The sequence below is a fragment of the Geospiza fortis genome, unplaced genomic scaffold, assembly GCF_000277835.1.
Source record: "Geospiza fortis unplaced genomic scaffold, GeoFor_1.0 scaffold95, whole genome shotgun sequence".
In the NCBI taxonomy this organism is placed as follows: domain Eukaryota; kingdom Metazoa; phylum Chordata; class Aves; order Passeriformes; family Thraupidae; genus Geospiza; species Geospiza fortis.
This window is the reverse complement of record NW_005054333.1, coordinates 3,047,387-3,070,478: the sequence shown is the minus strand read 5'-3', so window position 1 is coordinate 3,070,478 and position 23,092 is coordinate 3,047,387. Positions and strand designations below refer to the sequence as shown.

At 37.9% G+C, this 23,092-nt stretch overlaps 2 protein-coding genes across 5 annotated transcripts in view; one reads left to right on the top strand and one right to left on the bottom strand.

Annotated features, from left to right (window-relative positions):
- The window catches only part of TAX1BP1 (Tax1 binding protein 1), a 52,701-nt gene extending 35,607 nt beyond the window's left edge, over window positions 1-17,094 (top strand). For 2 of the 4 annotated variants that reach the window (XM_031057653.1, XM_031057652.1), the window contains 9 exons: window positions 534-680; window positions 1,884-1,977; window positions 3,284-3,402; window positions 4,534-4,659; window positions 6,473-6,544; window positions 8,950-9,124; window positions 9,460-9,605; window positions 15,230-15,315; window positions 15,946-17,094. In XM_031057653.1, the coding sequence (XP_030913513.1) occupies window positions 534-680; window positions 1,884-1,977; window positions 3,284-3,402; window positions 4,534-4,659; window positions 6,473-6,544; window positions 8,950-9,124; window positions 9,460-9,605; window positions 15,230-15,315; window positions 15,946-16,147 (1,167 nt within the window). In that variant the 3' untranslated portion in view covers window positions 16,148-17,094. The remainder of the gene's footprint in view (window positions 1-533; window positions 681-1,883; window positions 1,978-3,283; window positions 3,403-4,533; window positions 4,660-6,472; window positions 6,545-8,949; window positions 9,125-9,459; window positions 9,606-15,229; window positions 15,316-15,945) is intronic. The other 2 variants (XM_031057655.1, XM_031057654.1) reach the window with 1 other exon arrangement.
- Window positions 17,095-17,596: 502 nt separating this feature from the next.
- JAZF1 (JAZF zinc finger 1) overlaps window positions 17,597-23,092 on the bottom strand; it is an 84,840-nt gene continuing 79,344 nt past the window's right edge. Inside the window, exon 4 of the mRNA XM_031057670.1 lies at window positions 17,597-19,938. Within this exon, the coding sequence (XP_030913530.1) occupies window positions 19,762-19,938 (177 nt within the window). The 3' untranslated portion in view covers window positions 17,597-19,761. The remainder of the gene's footprint in view (window positions 19,939-23,092) is intronic.

Below are 23,092 nucleotides of genomic sequence, written 5' to 3'. Positions count from 1 at the left end.
CAAGTCATCTGAATGCCTCAAGTTAGCAGAAAGTATCCAAGCATGGCCTGTGTCTGGTTGCTGGATGTGGTTTGTGTAGCTCATGTATCAGTGTAGTGGCTCAATGGAACCACTCCCAGGTGAAACCTAGTGAGTGCGAGGCAATAGTTGTGGACTGTGCACTTTGGCTGTGTGGCTATACTTGTCTGTAGGATAGCTGGAACACCCCCTGGAAGGTGTTCAGACTTTTCCTATACATTCAGACTTTAGATATACATTAATGAACCCATAAAATAAGAATCTTCTTTACCTGCCTCTCATATTATACCAGTGCCTGTTTATGTCCCTCAGTGTGTCCTGCTTGGAATGAAGTTCAGCTCATATTCTGCTTCTCTCTGTGCTCTACTGCTTGTGCTATTCCTTTATTTCCCACAAAGAAGACAAGAGCTTCAGTACTTACACGGAGCATTATGCTTTTTTAATTGAAAAAAGACTTTTTAGGAAATAGTGGTATTTGAACAAAAGGGACAACAGTTTCTGGGTTTTTTTTTAAGGAAGCTTCAAATGCAGTGGAACAGGAACTGCGCAGAGAAGTTGAAGATCTGAAGCTTCGTCTACAGATGGCTGCTGACCATTACAAAGAGAAATTCAAAGAATGTCAAAAACTTCAAAAACAAGTAAACAAGTTTACAGAACAGGCAGTAAGTAGAATGGGATAAATTGCACTTGTTTTTTTGGTAACATTACAGAAACAATTTAATATCCTCCTGTGAAAAATAATGCTTTAAAAAAGGATTAAAATTATGGTAAGCAATGATTCTTTACCATTTCCTTTCTCAAACCTGCTTGTGAAAATACTTCTATGATTCTCTTTGGGTAGTTGTCCAAACCAAGCATAGAATTTATAGTAGCTGATGTAGAAGCCTAGTAGAGTTTGGATGAACCTATAAGCATTACATTGTTCAAGGAAGAACTGAAGCTGGGAAAATCCATAATTACTACCTCTGTCCAGTACCACCACAAAAAAAGCCCAACAAAAAACTCCAAGCCCAAAAGTGGGGAAATGGAGAACTTGAAGTAGGGTTTAAAAGCCAGTTGGGGAAGAAGTCTCCACAGCACAGTATGGAATTGTATTCTATATGTATTTTGTAATCTTAGCACTCTTCCAAGATATGTTTCATAAATAAATTATTTTTTTGAATGATGATATAAGTCTTAGGCCACCTAGTAACTGAACCTGTCAGCCAATTTCGGATTTGAGGGCAGAGTTCTTCAGCATTTTGTAAAAATTAGAGTTGAGAGGAGCTCAAACAGGGAAAAGGCCTATGCACAGTGGCAAGATGCACAAATATGAATTCTTAAGAAAACCAGACTTAAGTATTTCTCTTATCCACAGAACATTGCATAAAAAACTCATCTTCTCATCCAGAAGGTCTGTGGTGAATGAGGTGTCATATCAGAACATCTATGGCTTTTCCTTAAAAATCTTCCTTATCTTTGGCAATGTTTTACATCTTACAGCAAACACCAGATTTTATTGCTTTCACTCCAGAAGTCCAGCAGACATTTCTGATACAGACTCAATTTTTCTAATGGACTATTAGATTTAAGTTAATGAATTAAAGTGTAACTGATTCTCTAGAAAATGGGATTTTTCTAATAATTTGCTTAGAAATTACTCTTTCTAGGGAAAAAGACCTTCATCAAGTAAGATGATAAAAATCATAGTCTAAAGCAACTTCAGTTTTAGTAGAATTAAATGTTTTTGTATATTTATTATTACCCACTGTTTAAATGAACGGTTCTGTCTAATTTTGGAGCAGCGATACATTTTGCAAGATACTTTGCTTTGTGCTTTGGCTTTCATTTCATCAAGTACCAAAACAAAATTTCTTTTCACAAAGAAAACTGCAGGGCATCAACAGAAACTGACAGATGCATCTAACATTGAGACAGCTACTGCCATCCTTACAGACAAAAAGTTGTCTGCATCTCCAGGTATCAACAGCTTAAATTTTGTCTGCCTTTATAAGCCTGAAAGTGTTGTCTATGTGAAGCAGTCATTAATAGTATTTGTAGTATAAAGTAGGTGGACTTGTTCTGTTTAATTAAAACATTAATTAGAGATGTGAAGATTGAGCTGAATATTTTGTCTTTTATCAAGTGGTAACAATCATAAATAAGCTCATATATCAGTTTAGTTGCTGGTTTTTTATGTCAGTAGAACTGAACTCCTGCATTTCTGCTTTGTGGCTAACAGCGATGGTTTTGCCAAGCTAAGAAACAGTTTATTAAAAAAAAAAATCTTACTATCTTACTAAAATTTTCAATATGAATATAATACCAGAGTAATTTTTCAGTCATGTTATTATGACTATCCACTATAACATTCTGCTGTTAATCAATCTGCTGAAAAGTTCTGATTATGTGATGGCAAGGTCAAGTCTACTGCCTATTTTCATGAATTATGGGTGTAGTGGTTTATAAGAAAATGTTTATAATTATTATGAACTATTAAGCTATTGCAAAAATAATATTCTAAAACTTCAATATGTAATAGGTTTAAACTGAAGAAATCTTTCATTATGAGTATGGTGAGGCATTGGAACAGGCTTCCCTGTTATGAATGCCCCATCCCCTGGAGTGTTTAAGGCCAGGTTGGATGGGGTTCTGAGCAGCGTGGTGTAGTGGAGGGTGTCCCTGCCCATGGCAAGGGGATTGGAAATAGAGGATCTTTAAGGTCCCTTCCAGCCCAAACCATTCTGTGATTTTATCATTCAGTTTAAATTGATAAATGCCAAAAAATGCTGATTAGCTTTTTCTGTGTTATTTTATAACTGACAGATTCTTGCTGTCTGTAAAGACCAAAGGTTGTAATTTCTATTAGTTTAGTTTCCTCATGTCTAAAGTAAGTTCAAGTGTTTTTTAAAACAAACAATCCCAACAAGCTCAGTGATAGTGTGTGATGAAGTAGTTTGCTGAGATGCTTCCATATTTTTATGTAAGAATAGAGTATTTAGAATGATAGCATACATATTTTGGTGTTTGTTTTGTTTTCTTTCTTGGGAAAGTACTACATATGTGTGCATTTATGTTGATCTTCTCTTGGTGTGAGAGAACTGAACACAGACGTGCCAGTACGGTTGCTGATCGTACATAGCACATAATGCTGATTTTCTCTGTTTTGGATAACATGGAGCACTCTGGTTTTGATGCACCCTCAAATCTGGGCTGTCATCTCTCTTACACAAACTTTATGGAAGAAAAAAATCCATGTTCTTGTTTTTTTCTTCAATGTTCACAGTTAGCCCCATTTCACCTGACATAGTTTCGGAATCCGTGGTAAAGGAGCAAGTGCGTGAGATGAATAAAGAGATTGCTGAGAAAACAGAGAAGTATAAGAAATGCAAGCAAATGTTGGCAGTAAGTAAACAGCTGCTTTGGAAAGCTGAACAAGAAGTAGCTGTAGGTGCTAGGCCTTAAAACCACAAAGCCTATCCAGCTGAGTTGTCTTCCTTGTTTGTGTGATACACCGTGATTATGGTAGAAATCTTAACATTTGAAAACACATTTTTGTTCAGTCAGCTCTTGATGATGTATGGTTTTAGAGGGTCCAGACAAGGAAAACCAAGATACTGTAAAACAAATGTCCACATGCTTAAGGTTTTAAATACTTTCTGTTCTTACATTAAGTGTAATTGCTCTTATAAATCAAATTCAGCAGGCTGCTGTAAACCAGCTGATGTTTGGAACAAGTGTGGCAGTGTTGATCTGATACACTGTCCAAAGCAAAGTAACTTTTCCCTGTTGCCTGTCATGGCTTTTACAGTGTTTTCACACCCGAGTGGGTTTTGCCAACTACCTTGGGCTCAGTCATACATAAAGGCATTTATTTAGTTGTCTCAACCAAAGTTGGCACTTGATTTTCATTTAGCCAGTTTGGATGTGTGTATGATGATGGCATATTGCATCAGTGGCACTGGTGAAAAGTTCAGAACAGTTCAAGAAATTGTTTCTGAGTGTTGTCATGTCTGTCTTCATTTTGTGTCTTTGTTTTATCACAATGATACTATTCTATTTTAGTAAGTTTTCCAGGATGTAAGAACTGTCCTGTAATTTTGTTCATGACCCTGTCCATGGAGACCCTGCATTGGCTTCTGCTGGATGTTTATTCCATAGTGATTTTTGAAAAAAGCTTTGCCTGTGACCTTCTGGATGAAAGATACTTAGGTTGTAAAAGTCACTTGGGAAAGGTTTTATATTGAAGTGAGGTACTTGAATGAATAATCAGGGTTAGTAATATTAGGGTACAAAGAAACTTGAGTGAAACTAAAGGGGAATATCAGCTTGTTGAAAACTAAGGGAAAGAAATGCCTATTGAACATAATTTATGCAGTGTTCTGTGGTCCTGACCATTTCAGAGTCTTGAGTCAGGCTTGTAGAAGCCATTTGTAAATGGTATAATTTTAAAAGCATGGAGTGACATTTTTGGGGGTGGAAGGGAGAATCTCTTAAGACTGTAAATATTTCATGCCATGGTATGAACTACTTTAGGATGAGAAGATGAAATGCAGTGTTTATGCTGATGAATTAGCTAAACTGGAGCTGAAGTGGAAAGAACAAGTGAAAATCAACGAGGGTATAAAATTACAGCTGGCAGCAATGGAGGATCAGTATAAGGTAAGTTACAGGTTTTGTTTATGAGAATGAATGGTTACTTCTTCTTAACATGGCTGCTTATTTCTGATAGTTCAAGTAATGAAGAACTTTAATAGGGAAAGCACACTAAATACATTTTTGCTGTAAATACAAATTCTGCTCTTGAAGAAACAATACGGTCTTGTAATGTTTCTTTTAAAGTAAAAGAGGTCTGCTGAGACCTACTATCATAACCTGGCCGTCAGTCTTTTAATACTGTGGATTTAGACAAACCCCTAAATGATGTAGTCTTGTATTACAGGGGAAAAAAGTGCAAGGGATTTCTAATTTCCTGCTGCTTACTGTAATACTAACAGGAAGATTGATTGGTGTGTTTGTCTAAAATCTTCATATTCTGTATTGGATTACCAGTGTAGTAATGTCTAATTCATTTTATCTGAAGTCAGTGGAGAGAGGGAGGAGTGATCCATTGTTTTTAAAATCATGCAAGAATTTATTGTGGAGAACCTCAGCTATAGTCTTGGTATAGTGATGTAACACATTGACCAGAAAGTCAAGCATAATGGGCAGCTTTAGCTTACAAGGGGCCTTAATCTTTGAGGTTATGTGATAGTAATGCTTATGCTGAATTTTGTTTTTAGGTCAATAGGGATGAGATAAGAGCAACAGATGTTCATGAGACCAGCTTTTCTGCTGGTTCTCAGTCTAATGGTGATAATCCAGTTGACTCTGTTGCCTGTTTTTGCCCATTGTGATGAAAAATGATTAAACTGAACTGTGACAATATTGGTTCTACTAGGAACCCCTTTTTATTAGGAATTACAGCACTTTTTCTTAATAAAATGCTGAATTATTCTGCAGTTTCTTTCAGTACCCCATAGGCTATATTTTTCTGACATTTTCCAAAGCTCTTAATTTCAATTTTATAAAATGTATTACTCTTTCCAGTTTATTTTACTAATTAGCAGTGATCAGTTGCCATGCATAATTTAATGTGAAGTAAGTTTAACTTCTCAACAGCAGGTGTAATAAATAATTGGTTCCACAATTGAAAGCATTTTGACTGCAATTAAAAAATTGCTGTAATTCAGGAGGGTGTAGGTGGTAGAGAAATAGTGAGCTTTTCTTCCCAGTCAGGAGATTTTGCTGCATTGACCTAAACTAGAAGAAATTTCAGAATTGAAAAAAATTGATAAGCACTGAGCTTCGGTATTAGAAAAACAGGGGAAGAGGCAGTCTCTAAAGGAACCAGAATACAAATAAAATAGTTCTTTATAGTGAGAGATTATTTAAATAATTATTTTGAAGCCAGGAAGAGTTGTGTAATGTGTCAGTTGCACCTCCTCCCAGAGTACCCAATAGAGACACAACATAGATGTTCATGAAACAAATTTAGTGTCTCTAAGGCAGGAGTAGCTTTTGGGTCTCTCCAAGTTCTGTGGTGGGACATACGAAATGCCAAGATACTTCTTCAGAAATAATGAGGCTTGCAAACCTTCAGCTGTGTCTGGGCAGCAGTGCCCCTCCTGCCATTGGTGGCACTGATGTAACTCCTTGTTTTTAACACAGAATTTTCTTATTCCACAACTGTTTAGTGAAAACTGGCAAGAAAAGGCTCCTGATTAACTGCTGTTATCCAGCAGATAAAACTTTATGAGAATTGTTGGGTGGGATTTATAGTAACACTCACTATGTGTTACATGTAAATCTAGTAGACAAAACTATTTTCATCTGAAAGATTAACTTAATCAGGGAGCTTTGTTTTCACGATGTAACATGCAGGGAAATAGTTTCCATTCACTAATACAAGAATCTTAATCTTCTTTTCATACAGATTCAGCTGGCAGAAAAAGAGAGACGAATAAAGGAACTGGCATCACAGTTGGAACTCTTTACCAGTGAGAAGGTATTGTCACACATTCTAAAATACTAATGTAATGTAGAAGTACATCTGAGCTATTATATGGCAATTAATCAAAGCCAAATTTTACTGAAAAGTGAAATAATAATATGTATTTATTACATTCAGATAGTATTGTATGGTATTGTGCAAAGTTTGGGTTTTTCTTTGAAACTTTATTTGATTACTTTACAATTCCAATATGAAGAAATACTTAGTAAAACCAGTCATTTTAATACTGATAAACTGAAAAAAATGCAAACGTTCAGATTAAGCTAGTTAATTTTTTTGTAGAATTCTAGATTGTCAAGTAGTTGGTATTTATCTTCTTTTTAAGCCAAGGATATAATTTTTAATAGATCTCTCATATTTTTCTAGTTCAAAAGAAATGAAATTTAAGTTTGAGTTTTGGTGAGGCTAGTTTAGGTGGAGGGAGTAATTGTAAAGACCACACATAAGAACAACAACTGTGATAAAAATAATAATGTATGACACTTATAAAAGCTTGGAACTTTGTCTACCAAATTTGTAGATATTTACATTACAAAGAAGAATTAAAGTGCCTTTCTAGACTAGACCCATGATTAAAAGGTTAAGCATGGGGTAGTAGTAAACAGCATTTCAGTTTGTACTCATTATCAGTGTTTGTTTATAAACCAAGCATAGCTTTCTAAAAATGGTCATTTTCTGTCTCTTCAAACCTATGAAATGACTTGTTTCTTTTTTTATTTACATACTTAGATAGCCTTTGTTTTTTTGGTTTTTTTTTAATCAGTCTCTACCCTAGCTATCCAACTTCTGGCTAAGGTTTTTTTGCACCATCTTTTTACAGTTATGTTGATCTACATTCTGTTTCCATTGTATGTAATGCTAAAATTAAACTACTAATGCTACTACCTCTCATTTAAAACTGCTTCTGTATTGCAGAAGAAATTGGTTTCATAAAGGAAAATCTTGATTTCATTGCTAATTGATTGTTCCTGCTTTGTATTGAGTAAAGATTAATTAGTTAGATTTTACACACTCACCAAAATGTGCAATCCTAGCTTTTTAATCTTACCTGTTTTAATCATATGTTCCTTTTAGTTTATAAATCTAAAGTAACTCTGGCATAGTTTTATATTGTAACTAGAGGATGGATGCCATCCATTAAATGAGGTCTTTTTGCATTTGAGAAGTGTTTTGTTTTTCAGAGTAGTTACTGGTACTTGATCTTTGCGTTTTTATGTGCAAGAGGTTGATCTGAAATTCACCTGTTTGCAAGAAAAAAATATTAAATTGTCCCTTTTTTAAACAGACTTTTAATTCTTACAGAGTTGGTTTTAAGTTTCAATTTAAAGTCTTTCAGGGAAAAGACACACTTCAGTCTTTGAGGGTTTTATTAGCATCATGTCAGCAAATATTAAACATGAACTCAGAGAACCCAGAAGAAAATACTTATCAGAAAGAACATTACTGGAAAGCATGTCTGCCTTAACAGTTCCTTTTTTAAAATTACTGTTTTCATATTTATATCTCAGAATTTTTTGCTCGGTTCTGAATTTAAATGGCATATTCCTTTTGATATTCATGGCATTTTGGTCTCTCCCTTAACCCACTTTGTTGAATGGAAGGATGAGAAAGATTTTTATTGGGATAAATTACAGCTGATGCATTGACCATACTGAAGTCACTTTAATTAGTGTCTTTAAAGATCTATACTGGCTTAGAGTTTTAATGGTTTCTAAGTTATAAAAGCCCTTTATAGTTTGTTATTACTATCATATGTGTGGTTTATGTGCAGGAAGCCAGAATTTTAAGTATATTGATTTTTTGAAGAGTTCTGTTTGATCATTTCTGAAAGAATGATCTGATTCAAATATTGCTGTTAAATATCAGAAGGGATCCAGTGCAATGTACTTATTAGTTCACTAAATGTCTGCCTGTCATTAATTCATATGGAATTATGTCAAGTATGTACATAGATGTGCTCCACATACTAAAATGCTACATTTTTGAATTGTATGATATGATATGAAAAAAAGAATTGTTTTTGTTTTAATTTTAACTTTTAAAAACTTTTCTCACTGCATATTATCTTTCGTTATTATTGTTAATCTACTGATTTTTACTGATTTAGCTATTTTTTCTTCATCCTAAAAAGGATACAGACACTTGAAAAACATGGCAGTTCTGTTCATGTAATTAGAACAAACTGACAACAAACCAAGAAAAAATAATATCTCTTTAAAATATCTTTGTCTTTTCTTCATTGACTATTTTGGTATTTATGGTATACTTGGCATAAGGTCAAAATGAAAAGACAGTAGGAAGATTAGCAGATTTTTTCTTCTAAAAACATATTTCATAAACATTTCAAATTTTGCTAGGACTCCATAGGTTAACTTCATTTTGAACTTTGCATTATTTAGGAGCTTGGCAGGACACCAGGAGATCAAGCTGGAAGGATGATGGAAGGACAGACCTCACAGCAGACATTACATTTTCGCAACCCGTATTCAGAGGAAAATGGACCAGTTCCTGCAGTGCCAAGTAGACTACCAGTATTGCAATATGGAAACCCTTATGCAATTCAGGAAAGAAGAGGTAAATGAATTTCACACCCCCCAATATAATTTCTCCCTTGCTGTTTCAAAAGCAATGCCTCATTGAATGCAGGTTAAGTACCAGCAGTCGTCAGATTGGTTTACAGAGCCTTTTCTGACTGATGAACATCAGTATAGGGCCTTTATTTTATGATGGGAAACAATAAAGTAAACATAGTTTTAAACACCTCTGCAAGAAGCTGATTCTCTCCTATTGTTTTATATTATCTAAACAAAAAATGCGTTTAACTCTCGATTTTTAAAGGTAAGGTAGCATGTCTGTAATCTCAAAATACAGTCTACTGAACAAAGATGTCCTAATTAATTTTTCTTCAGATGGAGCAGATGGCGCTTTTAATCCTGATGAGATCCAAAGACCACCTGTTAGAAGTTCCTTTTGGGAGCTAGATGATGTAGTGTGTAGCCAGCCTTCACGCAATCTCAGTCGGCCTGATGGTTTAGAAGATCCTGAGGATAGCAATGCAAGTTACCTTTTTTTCTTATTTCTCTTCCTTGATATAGTTACTGATGAGCTACCTAGAGCTTCACATGGGTTTTCCATATCTGATAAACCTGATTTATTGTTATGTAAATTTGGAATTGGTTTTTCTTTTCCCTGAAAAATACTTTTGCTTGCTGTGAAAGGGAAAACTCCACTGATGGGCAATATACTTGTTCTCCTAATCTCTTGAGTTACTGACAGCTTGTTTTGGTGTTAGGACAGTAGCTTCTTAATTTTTTTTAAGTACTAAAGTAAAAAAAGTCAGGTAATCTCTACTCATGATTCCTGTCTCCCATGTGGTAGAATGAGAACTCAAAATGTAGCCACATCTCCCTCATTTTATTATAGGAATATAGGAACTAAAGTGGGACAGAACAAATAAAAATGTAAAGGAGTCAGACGCCAGTATTTTCAGTTAAATGCCAACTGTAAATTGGTATCCTAATAGATACCTTATTCTAATCTGTTAATCTTTTGTTCTGTCTTCTGCAAGTCTGCATTTATTAATTTCCATTTTGAATGCTTTTTGGTATTGGACATGTATTAGAAAGAGCTTAATTGACTGTTGCCTAAAGCTGATTGAACTGAAAGAGATGCATTTGCACTGATTTTTTTTCTTTTAGGGCTTTGGATGTTTTAAGTTTCTGGTTAGCTTTTCTTTATAGTACAGCTAACTTGCACATTCTAGTACAAAACATTGGCTTCTGTAATAAATTGGACTGTATGTCTTCATTTGAACAGGAACAGACCTATTACTCTTTCTTATTCCAAGTACTCTTGCACCTTCAGAAATATTAAACAAGAAATACCTTTCTGCAAAGTATTGTGCTCTTTGCAAGTACAGTGGTATCATGACCTGTTTCTCATTTAGTCTAGTTTGCCACATTTAATTGCTATTAACCTTTGCAGAAACTGATCAGTGTTCAGACAGGCATGATTTTAGCCCTGGTGCTCAGCACCTATAATGGAGAAAAATGTATTTCTCCCTCCTACCTTTTGCTCCCAATGTCCATTACTGTGAATAATTAGAGAAACTGTCAGAGCTTTTGCAGCCTGTTCAAGATCTCGAATGTGAGCTTAATGCTGTCCCCACCTTTACTTCACATTTTGCATATTTAATCTGATCATTCTTGACGTAGCTATTACATCTGACAAGCGCTTATCTTCTTTAGTCATCTGCTGCAGTTTAATTAGCAGGGTGTTTTGTCTGATCTATGTGCTTTGCCCTCTTGCAAACCCAAGAGAAACAGTGCTAGAATCTTGTGCTCGTTTGCAGACACAGCTTGGATTTTTGTAATGAGGCGGAATATAACAGGCTTAAATAAAGTTCAGCTTGAGAAAAGGTGCCTTTAAATCATATAACTTGTATCTTTATTTTTATTTGCAGTTGAAAGTCAGTTGCTTGTTCCTCACCCAAATACACTGTATGTATAGTGTAGAAATTTATATGGAAATGAGAAGCTGCAGGACTCTTTCTAAGGAGACTTAGTAATATGCCAAAGATAAAACAGTTCTGAGGCAGGATGTAAATAAATAACCAGGAAAAACTTCCACATATGTAGGTGATTCATTATAAAGAAGAGTCTGTCATTTGTGCAGAAGAAACAGCAAACATAAATTGATAAATATGAGGAGATAACCATTTCTTGGGGTGTTTTTTAAAATAAGATATTTAAGGTGTAGTTCTCTGCAGTTTTTCAACCAGCAGGATGTAGAGCCTTCTGCTGGAGTGGGATTCCCTCCCAGAAGAAAAGGACTGGTAGGCTTGCTGCTTTGTTTAAAATGCTACCGTTGTATGGAGTTCTGCTGTCCTCCTGTCCTCATTCCTATTACTACACATTACATTAGTTTAAGAAATTAAGGGTGTTGTAGTTACTTCCACCTCTTCATGGCTAAAAGGTCTGAAGTAGATAAATGAAGTAGACACGTTCATCTTCATAGGTGAACCACTACCAAAACAGCCATGAAGAGGTGGAAGTGACTACAACACCCTTAACTTCTTAAACTAATATAACACAAGATATTCCAATGCCTCAGAATTTTTGTGCTGTTGTGTTGCAATTTGGTTTCTCACAAAACTTGGTTCCTTAGAAATGGGCACTTCCACTTCTTTGGTTGTCATAAAAACCCTTCAGTTTTGTATAACTGGGAAGAGTTTGCAGGATTCTTGTAGCTTTGACTTTTGGAACTCATGGGCCAATTAAACTGATTTCTGACAGGGATAAACTGGTCTGGGTTAATAGTGCCAGCTGGGCATGTGTACAGTGGTGATTTTGTTTGGAGTGGCTGACTTGCCACAGGTTCTGAATGTCATCTACTCAACAGTAGCTTTCCATTTACTCATGATCCTGTAATTGACCAAAATGGAATTCTTGGGAGCAAAGAATTCCTAGTAGTAAGGGAGAGATCCATAAACAAAACATACATACATATCTATATAAAAAATACTAAAATATGAGTTTTAGAAATGTAATCCTAATTACAGTTGGCAGCAAGCCCAGAATAACTATCCTGAGACTATTAAACAGTGTTTTAGTCATGGTAAATTTGTAGGGGATGGAGAATGTAACTCTTGGCAACTGAGCACCAGGTCAGGATATTTTTTCAGGTAACTCCAAAATGGCCTTTCTTCTAGCAAAAACCCCCACAATGCATTATTACCCTGATCTGACCCTGGCAGCCAGTTACTATCTTTTGCACAGGGAGGACATGAAAAGAACAGTTGGTATCCAGGTGTCTTTTGGGAGAGCAGACTGCTTGCAGAAAGGTTGAGAGGCCTAGAGGAGTGAGTTTGATCTTACTCCCACAGCAGAGCTGAATCACAGAATAAAGTGTATGTACTCTTTTTCCAGGTGTACCTGCCCTGCATGTCAGCTCTGTGTCTGTTCATGTTTTTTTAAGGCTGAGGATGGGCATTGGTTCCTTACTTCTGCATGTCAGACTGATCTGTAGTGCTTGGGGATGGGGTTTTGTACTGTGTCACACAGCTTTCTAATCTCTGTTGGACAATCCTGGAACTGTTTACAGTTGTAACTATGAAAGCAGTACTTGAGGCAGAGTTTTTTGGTTTCAGTAAAACTAATCGAGTTGCACTTACTTCTGACAGTTTCATGTCTGGCTTTCCCTTCTTCCCCTAGTGGCAAATCCCCTTTTTTTTACCAAGCTTTAGTGTGTAATACTGTATTTATCTTCATGATTCACTTAATCTGTGGAATTCGTTGTGGCAGTTTTTTAAAGAGCCAGAGGTACAGTCCAGTGATAATAGTTAAGTCATGATGTTAAAAGACATCCTTTATAATTCATTCACCTAATTATTCAGACTTCTGAGTTCAGGAGGCCTGGCACTTGTTCTGCTACAGGATCACAATGCCAGCCTGTGGGTCCATGGTACCAGTCTTTTCCTAAGGACCTGAGACTGTGTACTCACAGTGTTACATCACTGCAGGGCACTATAGAGCTCTTGGATTCAGAGTGTGCAGCCATGTCCCTGTCCCTGGTCATCAGTCTGGACTGCAAGAAAGGAGGCTTTGGATCTACATAAAGGGCAGATTAAACTGTTTCTTTCTCAAAGTATGGAGTGTGGGCTTTCATCAAAACCACTTGGGTGACTCAACCTCATGCTATTGAAGTAAGCTGGTGCCTTTGCTTAACATACAGCATAGGCAGGAGGCACTGAGGCCTGGTGTTCCAGCAATTGTTGTCATACTCTCTGTAAAGCAGCTTCAAAAACCACATCATTTTGTCTTCTGAGCTGTCAGGGGTGGTTCTTTTTCTTGGGGGAGAGTGATGGGTGTTTAAATGCCAGGTTGAAAAGCACGTGTAACCTTATTTATAAGAATAAAGAATGGGTTGCTGGATGATACTGGGCACTAAGTGGCTGTGAACCAAGATGAGACCCATGTGAACCATGATGATTTTCCTCCCCCCATAAAGTGCTCCATTTTACATGGAACACTTAGGAGTTTTGTCCATAAGAAATGACAGAAGTAGACAGCTGCTGGAGCCCAATACAATGGCACCTTCTCTGTTTTCCAGAAATCCCAAGTTACCCCAGGGCGCTGCGTGAGAATTTTTAGTTTTTGGTGACTGTATAGTGTTTACTGTAACTTGTAATCAGAATAGCTGGGAAGTCCTCTCAGACTAAGATAAAGTTCTCATGGTTCCTGTTTGGCCATGCCGTGGTTACACAGTAATCTCTGTAACATCTCTGTGAGGTCAGCTTAACACAGAGACATTTGCATTCTTCTTGTGTGGGTTAGGCATCCCAAAAGGTTAAGAACTGATCCCTGTCAGGTTGCCAAGAGCAAAAGTACACTGAAGAGACAGACGTTCTGTATCGTAACAGGGTAGTATCAGTACATACTTAGTATTGACATTCTTGTACAGGGCCTGGGTCAGAAGCTGCTGTGAGGAACACACAGTATGAATTTCTCAATTAAGGGAACTGGGCCACAAGAAAGCTGTAGCCCTAGGACATTCCAAAAGCTTTTACATGCACTTGCCTTGTGTTGAAGAGAGTTCTTGCAGGGCAGCTGTGTAGGACAGTGCAGGTGTGACTCTACAGAGGAAAGCATCATCCTTTTTTTCCAGATGTTTCTCAAAAAGGAACAAGGAGGAGTGTTACATTTGTATGTGGTAGGGTACCACACTTGCCAGAAGCTGAAAGAGAGGGCAAAAGCAGTAAATAATTTTATCTTACCAAGTGACCAGCTGTAAGCCAAGTGCCTTTAAAAAAAAAGGGGGGAGGAGGGGGAAAGGGGTTATACTGAAGAAATTAACTAAGACTTAAGTGTTAAATTGACCTGTGTGTTTTACTGATGGAAGATGCACATTAATTTTCTTGGTTAAGTCCTGGTGTGCTTCAGTCTGGTATTCAGCAAATTTGTTGTGTTTTTGTACAAGCTGTAGCATTGTAGCATGAGAGTACTTAAAACAAAATAGTTTTTCTTTCTTAATACATCTATCCTGTCTCCTTCATGACAAAAGGAACAACTGATGAGTTTGAAAACTCATATGCCCTTTTCACTGCAGGTGCAAAGCAAACAGACTGCAAGATTCTGTTTGTTGCCAGCATCTTGTCATAGCAGGCCCCACTGCCTGCTTAATGGAAATGTTAAATGGTTGAAACCAAACAGGTGTTGTCAGAAAAATATTGAGGAAATTTTCCCATCCTTCCATGTTCCATTAACCCTTCATAAGGGGAAAGTACGCTAGCCTAAAACTATGTTTGCATATGAGTTATCTGTAAAAAACACAGCCTATGTGCTCCTTCACACATAATTTTTTGTAGATCAGCTAAATAATTCCTAGCCCTTGCTTTTAATGCATCTTTGAGATAAAAAAGGAAGATGAGGTAGGAGTTAAGAGTTCCAAAAATCTTGCAGTGTACCTGTATTTCCACCTTGAAATTACTCGATTTTGTGCTCTATTATTGAGTTGCAGAATAGAGCCAAGATGTACAAAAGTAAAACTTAGGCTGCAGAAATTACAGAGTGAAGGTAAATTCCATCTGGGTTTGTGTTTGATAACAAAAATGCATATTGAGGGAAAAAAACCCTTGTTTTTGTAGGGGTTAGTCTTTAAAATACTTTCTCTTTTCAATAGGATGATGACAACACTGTACCTTCTGCTCCTGATCCTCCAAGTCTACTCTTGCGTGAGCGGGGCACAGGCTTCTGCTTTGATTCCAGGTAGATGTTATCTTGTATTGGTCTTCAAGGGCATGGAGAGGTTTCTGTAGAACTACGCAAGGGTGGGGGTGCAGGTGAAAAGCTACAGAGCATTTTCAGTGAATGTTTGGTTTACAACTAACTGGCACAGAATATGCCGTGAGACAGGGCAGGCTGTTCATGCTATACCTTTGATGGAATTTTGACAAATTTTTTAGTAAATGAATGAATAACTTGTTTTTTCCCCTCTCTTGCCAACCTAATTGTGAACCTAAGTTTAGAGCTTTTATAAAGTGTTACGTTTGCTAAGAGCAAGCATTTATGAGCAGAGAGAGTGGTTTCCCATGAAACTTTGACCATTAAGGCATTCAATAGATTTGTATTCAGTGGTAGCTGGAGTAAGGTCAAAATTATGTTGCTTTTAAAATGCCAGGTTATTTTGGAATTTGCATGTGAAACTACTCTGACTGTATTGAGTGCTTTTGGAAAAACATTTAAATGAACTGGATGATACTTGGATACAAAGTCCACTCAAATTGAAGTTGGTAGTAAAGTTCTGAATGTCGCTGGCAGCAGGATCCTGCTTTTAGTTTGCATTAACAGAATAAATAATCTGTTCCCTTTTTTCTTCCTCTCTACTTCCTCCTGAAGTTTTGATGTGCAGAAGAAATGCCCTCTCTGTGATGTGATGTTTCCCCCAAACTACGACCAGAGCAAGTTTGAGGAGCATGTTGAGAGCCACTGGAAGGTTTGTCCCATGTGCAGCGAGCAGTTCCCGCCTGACTACGACCAGCAAGGCTTCGAGAGGCACGTCCAGACGCACTTTGATCAGAACGTATTAAATTTTGATTAAATACTTTGTTTTGCAGTGTAGCTTAAAACCCCACCACTTTGAGTAGTCCATCTCCAAAGCAAAAGCAGTGCAGCTTTCTGTAACAGTGCAAAATTCTAATTAGAAGCTCATGTACTCTAATGGGAGCCATGGCTGTAAGCTGCTATGGGGTTATCTTCTCTCTCTGCCTAACACAGTACTAAGGAAACCCACAACCCCCCACTTTGTTGTGTATGTAGCTATTTATTCCCCTACTTAGTGGAATTTCTTCCCCTACTTAGTGGAATGCCTAAGGACACAGGAATGACTGAGCCTCAGAAAAAATGAGACCGGCTTCATGGTGTTCTTCAGCTACATTTTTAAAAGATCACCAAAACCATCTGTGGTTTCTCTTAACCTTGATAACTGAGGCACAATTAAAAACATAATACGCAGGTGTCTCTTCTAGCAAATCCACGTAGTTTTTCTCTGAGTAACACTGAAATTGGAAAGTTGCATTACTTATCCTATGAAAATATAGTTTTCTAGTACATTTCTGAGATGTAGATGCATGTACTGTGAGATTCCAGGCTTGCAACAAGAGGAATGGTAAATACTTCAGTTTCACACGCAGAATGTTTGCCTTAAGGAATAACATTAAATGAGGTATGTTATACTTTAAGGCAGTGGTTTTGAGTTGAAAGAGACTGCTGTGCTTAAATGCCTACAAGTAATTGTTTAAAAAAGTCATTGCCATTATGTTGCAGTTTTATTCAGTAGAAAATATTGTCCTATTTTCACAACAGTGGATTGTGTTCCTTCTGGCTTTTAAAACGTTTTGCGTTTTAACTTTATGTATTTCTTTCCAATAAGTAAAACCACGTATGTATATCTAAACATTTTATATTTACTTTAACTGTATTAAGTAAATTTGCTTCCCACTTGCTGTACAGCAGTCTTGTTACATTAAAAGCAGAATTATTCATGGAGTCAGTGGTCTATTTTCCCTGCTGCTCATTTTGAAATTAAACAGAGTATAGACTTCACTAAGGAGTAAATGATGACTCAGCATTGTGTGGCAAAGGGTCGCTCCTCACATCTGTTTGTGTTCTTTCTTTGAGAGAGAGACTCTGGTATTTAGGCTTAGAGTAGCCTCTGTTGACTGCAGTTCCCTCCTGAACACTTAAAATATCCAGTTAATGCAGGAGTTAACTAAAAACTGCATGATGTGGATGAATTGCAGTGTCCTGGGCAGCAGCAACTCATCAATGCTTGTGTGCCATTTGCAGTCTAAAGATTTTTGTAACTGGGAGCTTCATAGCAAGAGCTGGCCTGAGGTAAAGCATGGATTTTTTTCTTACTGTAACTCAACAGCAGATGAAAACAGAACAGGCTCCAAGAGTTTGAGGATACCAAAGTAAAATAAACAAATAAAAGACTATACACAGCCCAAGAACTTAACTCTAGGTTAGGAATGAGAAAAGAGCAGTCTTTTTAGGTCAGAGGCAGTTTATTTTAAATGTGATTTGATTTACATTTATAAGCAGCTTTCCTGACAGGAATTCTTTAAGTTGCCTTCAGTTCTAAAACAAACCTCTGTCACTTTCAAACTTAAAGTACTTTGTCCCCAACAAAACATATGAAAATATAATTTAAAGCACACTTTTCACAGACACAGTACAATACATTCACTATACACAGTATAACAAAATAGTCCCATCTTTACCTGTTTAATAATACTGTCACAATGAATAGGTAAATAGAAACTGGAATTTCAGTTTTATAGTTGAAAGGAATTTACATGCAACAATGACGTTTTACAACTGTTTAGCTGTTGAACGAACTCGCCCAGCCTGTAGTTCTTGCACTAGGAGCAGAGCCAAAACGTGTTTGCTGGCCAGATCTGTTGCCAAAGCTGCAGAAGGTGGGAAGTGGCCACCTGGGGCCTTGTGTGTACCAGTAACTCTCATGTCTGGATCATCCTTTAAACCCGGCTGTCATGGTCGCCTCTCTGGCATCCGAGAGAGGGATGTTTCACTTCACTTTGGCTGTTCTAAACACTTACTCATTAGGATGGTTCTTACGTGTTTTAATGAGACTTTTACTCTGCTGGAGAAAAGGTAATTGTCATCCTTACAAAGTTTTCCTTTAAAGCTTTGGGAAAAAAATAGGGAAAGCTCATTCCTCCTTTATGTGAGCTTTCTTTTGCACTTAAAAGAACAGGAACCAAGCCAAGGCGATGACTGTTAAAACTGGGAGTTCCTCCTGCACCCTTGCCAGGCAAAGGAGTGTTCAGGCTAGGGCTGGTGGAAGGCGCCCACCTCTGCTCCTGGCCAGCTGAACTCCAGAAATAGCACTTGTGAGAAGAATGCTCAAGGCAGGATGGCAAGCAACAAATGTTCAGGTATGGTCCAGACACAAAGCGCTCTCATGTTGGCTTTTAAGTCAGTCTCTGACCACCTGCTGCAAGAAGCACTTAATCTTCAATAAGGCTCAAATGTCATATTTCAGCAAAATTAATTGTAAAGCTAAACAGAGACTTCCAAATGGAATGCGGTGACCTAGAATGAGAAGCAAAAAAATGCACAAAGAAAATCTGAAAACACAATGAACGTGAGGGAGAGGCATTAGAACTCCCTTAGCACAACTAATGGACCTCCTTAAACCATGCGCTGAATTTCTCATTTTTATTTGCAACCGCAGCACATGCTCGTACAGTAGTTGCAAGAATTGGCAACACATAAAACATTAAATCTGTTGGCAATAGAGAACTACACAGTGCTTCAAAACTTCATCTGAGATGAAGACAATTGTTTCTCACACACACATAAATTTGCACTTAAGTATTTCCAAGTGTCTTTCTAACAGATAGTTCAGGGGTAAATATTTAGTTGGACTGGGATATTGGTCCTCAGAAGTTTGATGGGCATGAACATAATATGACATCTTGTACAGAGAAAAAAATGTAATTGCTAACACTAAAGTGATTGTTTACTAGTTTGAATGGCAAGGTTTTCAGCATTTCAAGAGGGAGGAAAAGAAAAGATTTGCAAGATAATATAAAATACAGCAAGCACACCTTTTTATGTATGTTATTTAAGTATGAAAATATTTTTAGCATATTATGTTAAACATTCTTTCTTATTTATATTTCCATTACCTAAAAGACTTGCTACTCCACTGATAACTCCGTTATGTAAGGCATGTTAACTATAGTTTGATGAGGGCTGTACTGTTTTGGTTTTGCACACACATTGACAGATGCATCGAAAGTCTTCATCACGTTACAATCTTGAAAGGATGTCAGTGCCAAGCTCTCCTCCTCGCGCTCCTGTCCCACACGTCAGTACAACTAAATATGCAACGTCCCCCTAGTTCTTATTTTTCTTGGTTTTTTTTTGAGAAAAATGTTCTGAAGAACCTATAGCTTTTATAGCACCTTATCTCAAAGTAATGAAAATGGGTAAGATGATAACATGTGCAAATGTACAAAATCATTAACTCTACAAAGATACATCATTCCAAAATTACAGAAAATTTTAAAGCATGCATTTAATTTTTTAAAGGGTTGCTGAGTGCTTCCCCTGAAAAAGGTGGCTGTTCTCAAAATCAGCAACTGCTGGTGAGGATTTCTTGGCACATTTGTGACCAGCATGTTATTGCTGCATCTTCCTGATGATCTCAGCAGACACGGGGGGATGGAAATTGATTGTGTGGTGCCGCAGGCCCTGAGCTGTCTTGTAACTCTTTCCACAGCGACACTTGAATGGTTTGCGTACGCGGATTTGTGTTCTGTGGCCGTTCTTGGCGTGGTACTTGATACCGTTCACATTCTGTGAGGGAGAAGGGAAAATGTCAGTGCTCAGGTGGACTGACATGGGCTCTGCTTCCAGTTAAAACCTGAAAATGGATCAATGTTGTGAGCAAAATCCTGTAACTGCCAGGAGCCAGCAGCTCCCGCTGGGTATTACACATGGGCTGCGCTCCCAAGATACCAGGTGGGACAAGGAAAAGAATTTCAAAACTTACCTACCTGGCTAATCCTGATTTTTATCTCCCAATAGGCGTCACTTCCCAAAGAATACCATTTAATGGACTCACACATGGTTGCTCTTTGCGTCCTGACATCTTTTTCATATAGCACTGACAAATCTTATTCAGAGGTTCATTTACAAGCAAACAAAGAATTGGCATGAAAACTTGGGTCACACCTCTTTAAAGAGCTGAGACTCCCCCATGGTGGGTCTGTTCTGTTTTGTGTCATTGTTTCTAGATACGTCTTTTAGCTCCAGCAAATTCTGATCGTTTACACATTGCCTCCAAAGAAATAACTGCAGGGAATGCTTAACTCAGAAAAGTTACACACGACACTTAAAAAATCCAGAGAAGCTGTCTTCAAAATAGCTATTGTTTGGGAATCCTCCGCAGCTAAAACTGAGAGCTTATCCCCACTAGTGCAAAACACAGCAACACAACACACACCCTGTTACACTGGCAAGGGCGGAAACAGGCCACACTTCTGCCATGTCAACCAAAAAACCTTACTAAACATAAATCAAAGTAATTCCCCTGTCTTCCTTTTCACATATTCCTGGCAAAAAATGGAAGAAGCTGTTGTGATGTCAGCAGCTGTTTTGATACTGTTCTGTGGAGTATACTGGAGTCTCTCATCTGCTCCCACTAAAAGAGCTTGGATTTTTGGATGAATGAGCAAAGGCATACTGTCTTTCATTTGAGTTTATCCTAGGATGAAACCAAAGAAGACAGTGTTTGTGACAAAAAGAGACAGTTCCAAGGCTGTCCTGTGTTCTCTCTAAAGATTCCAGATACATATCTCAGTATTTTTTTTAAGATTAAAAAAAAAGCAGAAAAGAAAAAGCTAAAAAGCTAAAATCAACTAATAGCCTGCATATTAAACAACCCACTAAATTAGGTCTTAGGGATTTTGTATTTGCTGAAGGACTGTCTGGCGTTACACGGAACAGGAAGTCCCCTTGGCTGTTTAAACAACAAGTTTTATCAATGTGCAGCTTACAGTAAGTGGAAGCTCCAGCTTGGAACTCACAGAAAACCTGTCTGAAATATCCAACCTGGAAAAGAGGTGCAAGACTGCAACCAACTACTCCTCCCACAGATTTATGCTTCTCTTCTCCAGAGCATCCAGGCAGTGAATCTCACCTGAAGTTGCAAATCCAGCCTCTGAATTGTCCTTTACACCCTTAAAAATTCTGGACAACCCCTGCACAGCTGTCTCCTGGAGACGTGGGAGCTGAGAATCCCCCACCTCCAGCACCAACCAGACACAGGAACACGAGCCATCAGGGCAGGGTTTGTCTGGGTGCAGAGCACTCAGAGGAGGCAGAAAGCTGTAGCACGACTCAAAGAGCACATCAAAACTACACATCAGTCTCAAGAGGAGTCAAGTGAATTCCCTGCAAGCAATCTGAGATCCTGGGGCAGCTTTTGGATCACGTCACACACAGTTTCAACTTCTAGCACCCACAGGGCCATTGGGGTGAGGGGGCCAGGATTGTCACTGGGTGGCAGGAGGACTTCATAACCTATCTGTCATCATCTATGTACCTTGAGGGATCTGTACCTTCTAAAGAGGAGAAAATCTGGGGGTGACCTGCTAAAATTTTGCTACTGCAGTGAGATTTTTAAAACAAGCCCTATTACCTATATTAACAATATTTTCCTAACAAAAACCTGTTCCTGTTTTAACTTTTAATTTTTCTAAGAAATCTCTTCTAGATACTTTTGAGTACTATCAATTGCTACAGACGCTGTAAATCTGCAATCACAAATTCCCTCACTATTCCATGCCAATGGTACTCTTCTCCTGATCGAGGATTTTAACAATCCATCAGCCCCAATACACCCATTCCTTGGTGAAAGGGGAGAAAGTATTTTCAGGCAGAAAAATTTAAGGAGATGCTAAAGCAGAAACCTAAAGGGATGAATTCGGCCATGGCAGGTTTGAAAAACAGTAACCACACAGAGCATAAGGAGCTTGTGTAATGTGAAATTTGACCTGTACTTCTGTCTAAAAGGAAACTGTTAGAATTACAGTGACTCTTCGGCACTTTTTCCACTGCTGCAATGTAAACACTTTGTTGTACTTCTGGGCTGAGTTTGCTGAGGTGCAGCAAAAGCCATGGCCAAACTCGTACATCACTTTTATTGCTCTGGTTACTTAGGTTGCTCACTATTTACTCTCACAGATGATTGAGGAAGAAGATGGCCATAGAGAAGGCCACTCTAAAAATCTTGAACAGGAGGAAACAATTATTAACCTGGGACCAGATCAGGAGGCGATAGAGAAGTTTAGACTGGCACTACCTGGTTTGCAAGGACACAAAGTCTCTTGTTGGGCAGGGCCCCTTTTGCACGGCAGGATTCACAAAGGCACTACACTGCAAAGAACCTGCCAGCCCCACTTCAAGTAGGAAAAGACATCTCAAAAGGATGATTTGAGAGATTTCTTTTTTCAGACTTTGACATTCATACATGTTTTTGTACTCTTGGCTCTTCATCCCAAAGTTTTCTTTGTGGGTCCAGTTCCTCTGTTTGACTTGCAAGCTCTAGCTTCCTCCTTTCTTTCAAGTAAATTCCCTTGTTTCCCTCTCACTTCAATATTCTCCTTCTCTAAGCTCTGCTGAGTTTCACCACTCATAGGTCAGCCTTCCTGGGGGTTTGTACCACCTGACAGGACCCTCATCCTTTCACCTGCCAGACAGACGAGCCCAGTGCCTCAGCAGCCTAGGAAGGTACCCCTTCTCCTCTTGCCCAAGGCCAAGAAAAGTCATGGATATAAGCTACATTCTGTATGCACTGAAATTTATTATTCTTTTTATTACTAATTTTGCACAAACTAGAGAATTTAGGACAAATACTCCAGGGTTTTCTCTATACTAGCACATATGCATTATTTGTGTAGTTTGTTGTATCTACTATGTTTCAAGCTTCATTTGCTCTTTGGATGTT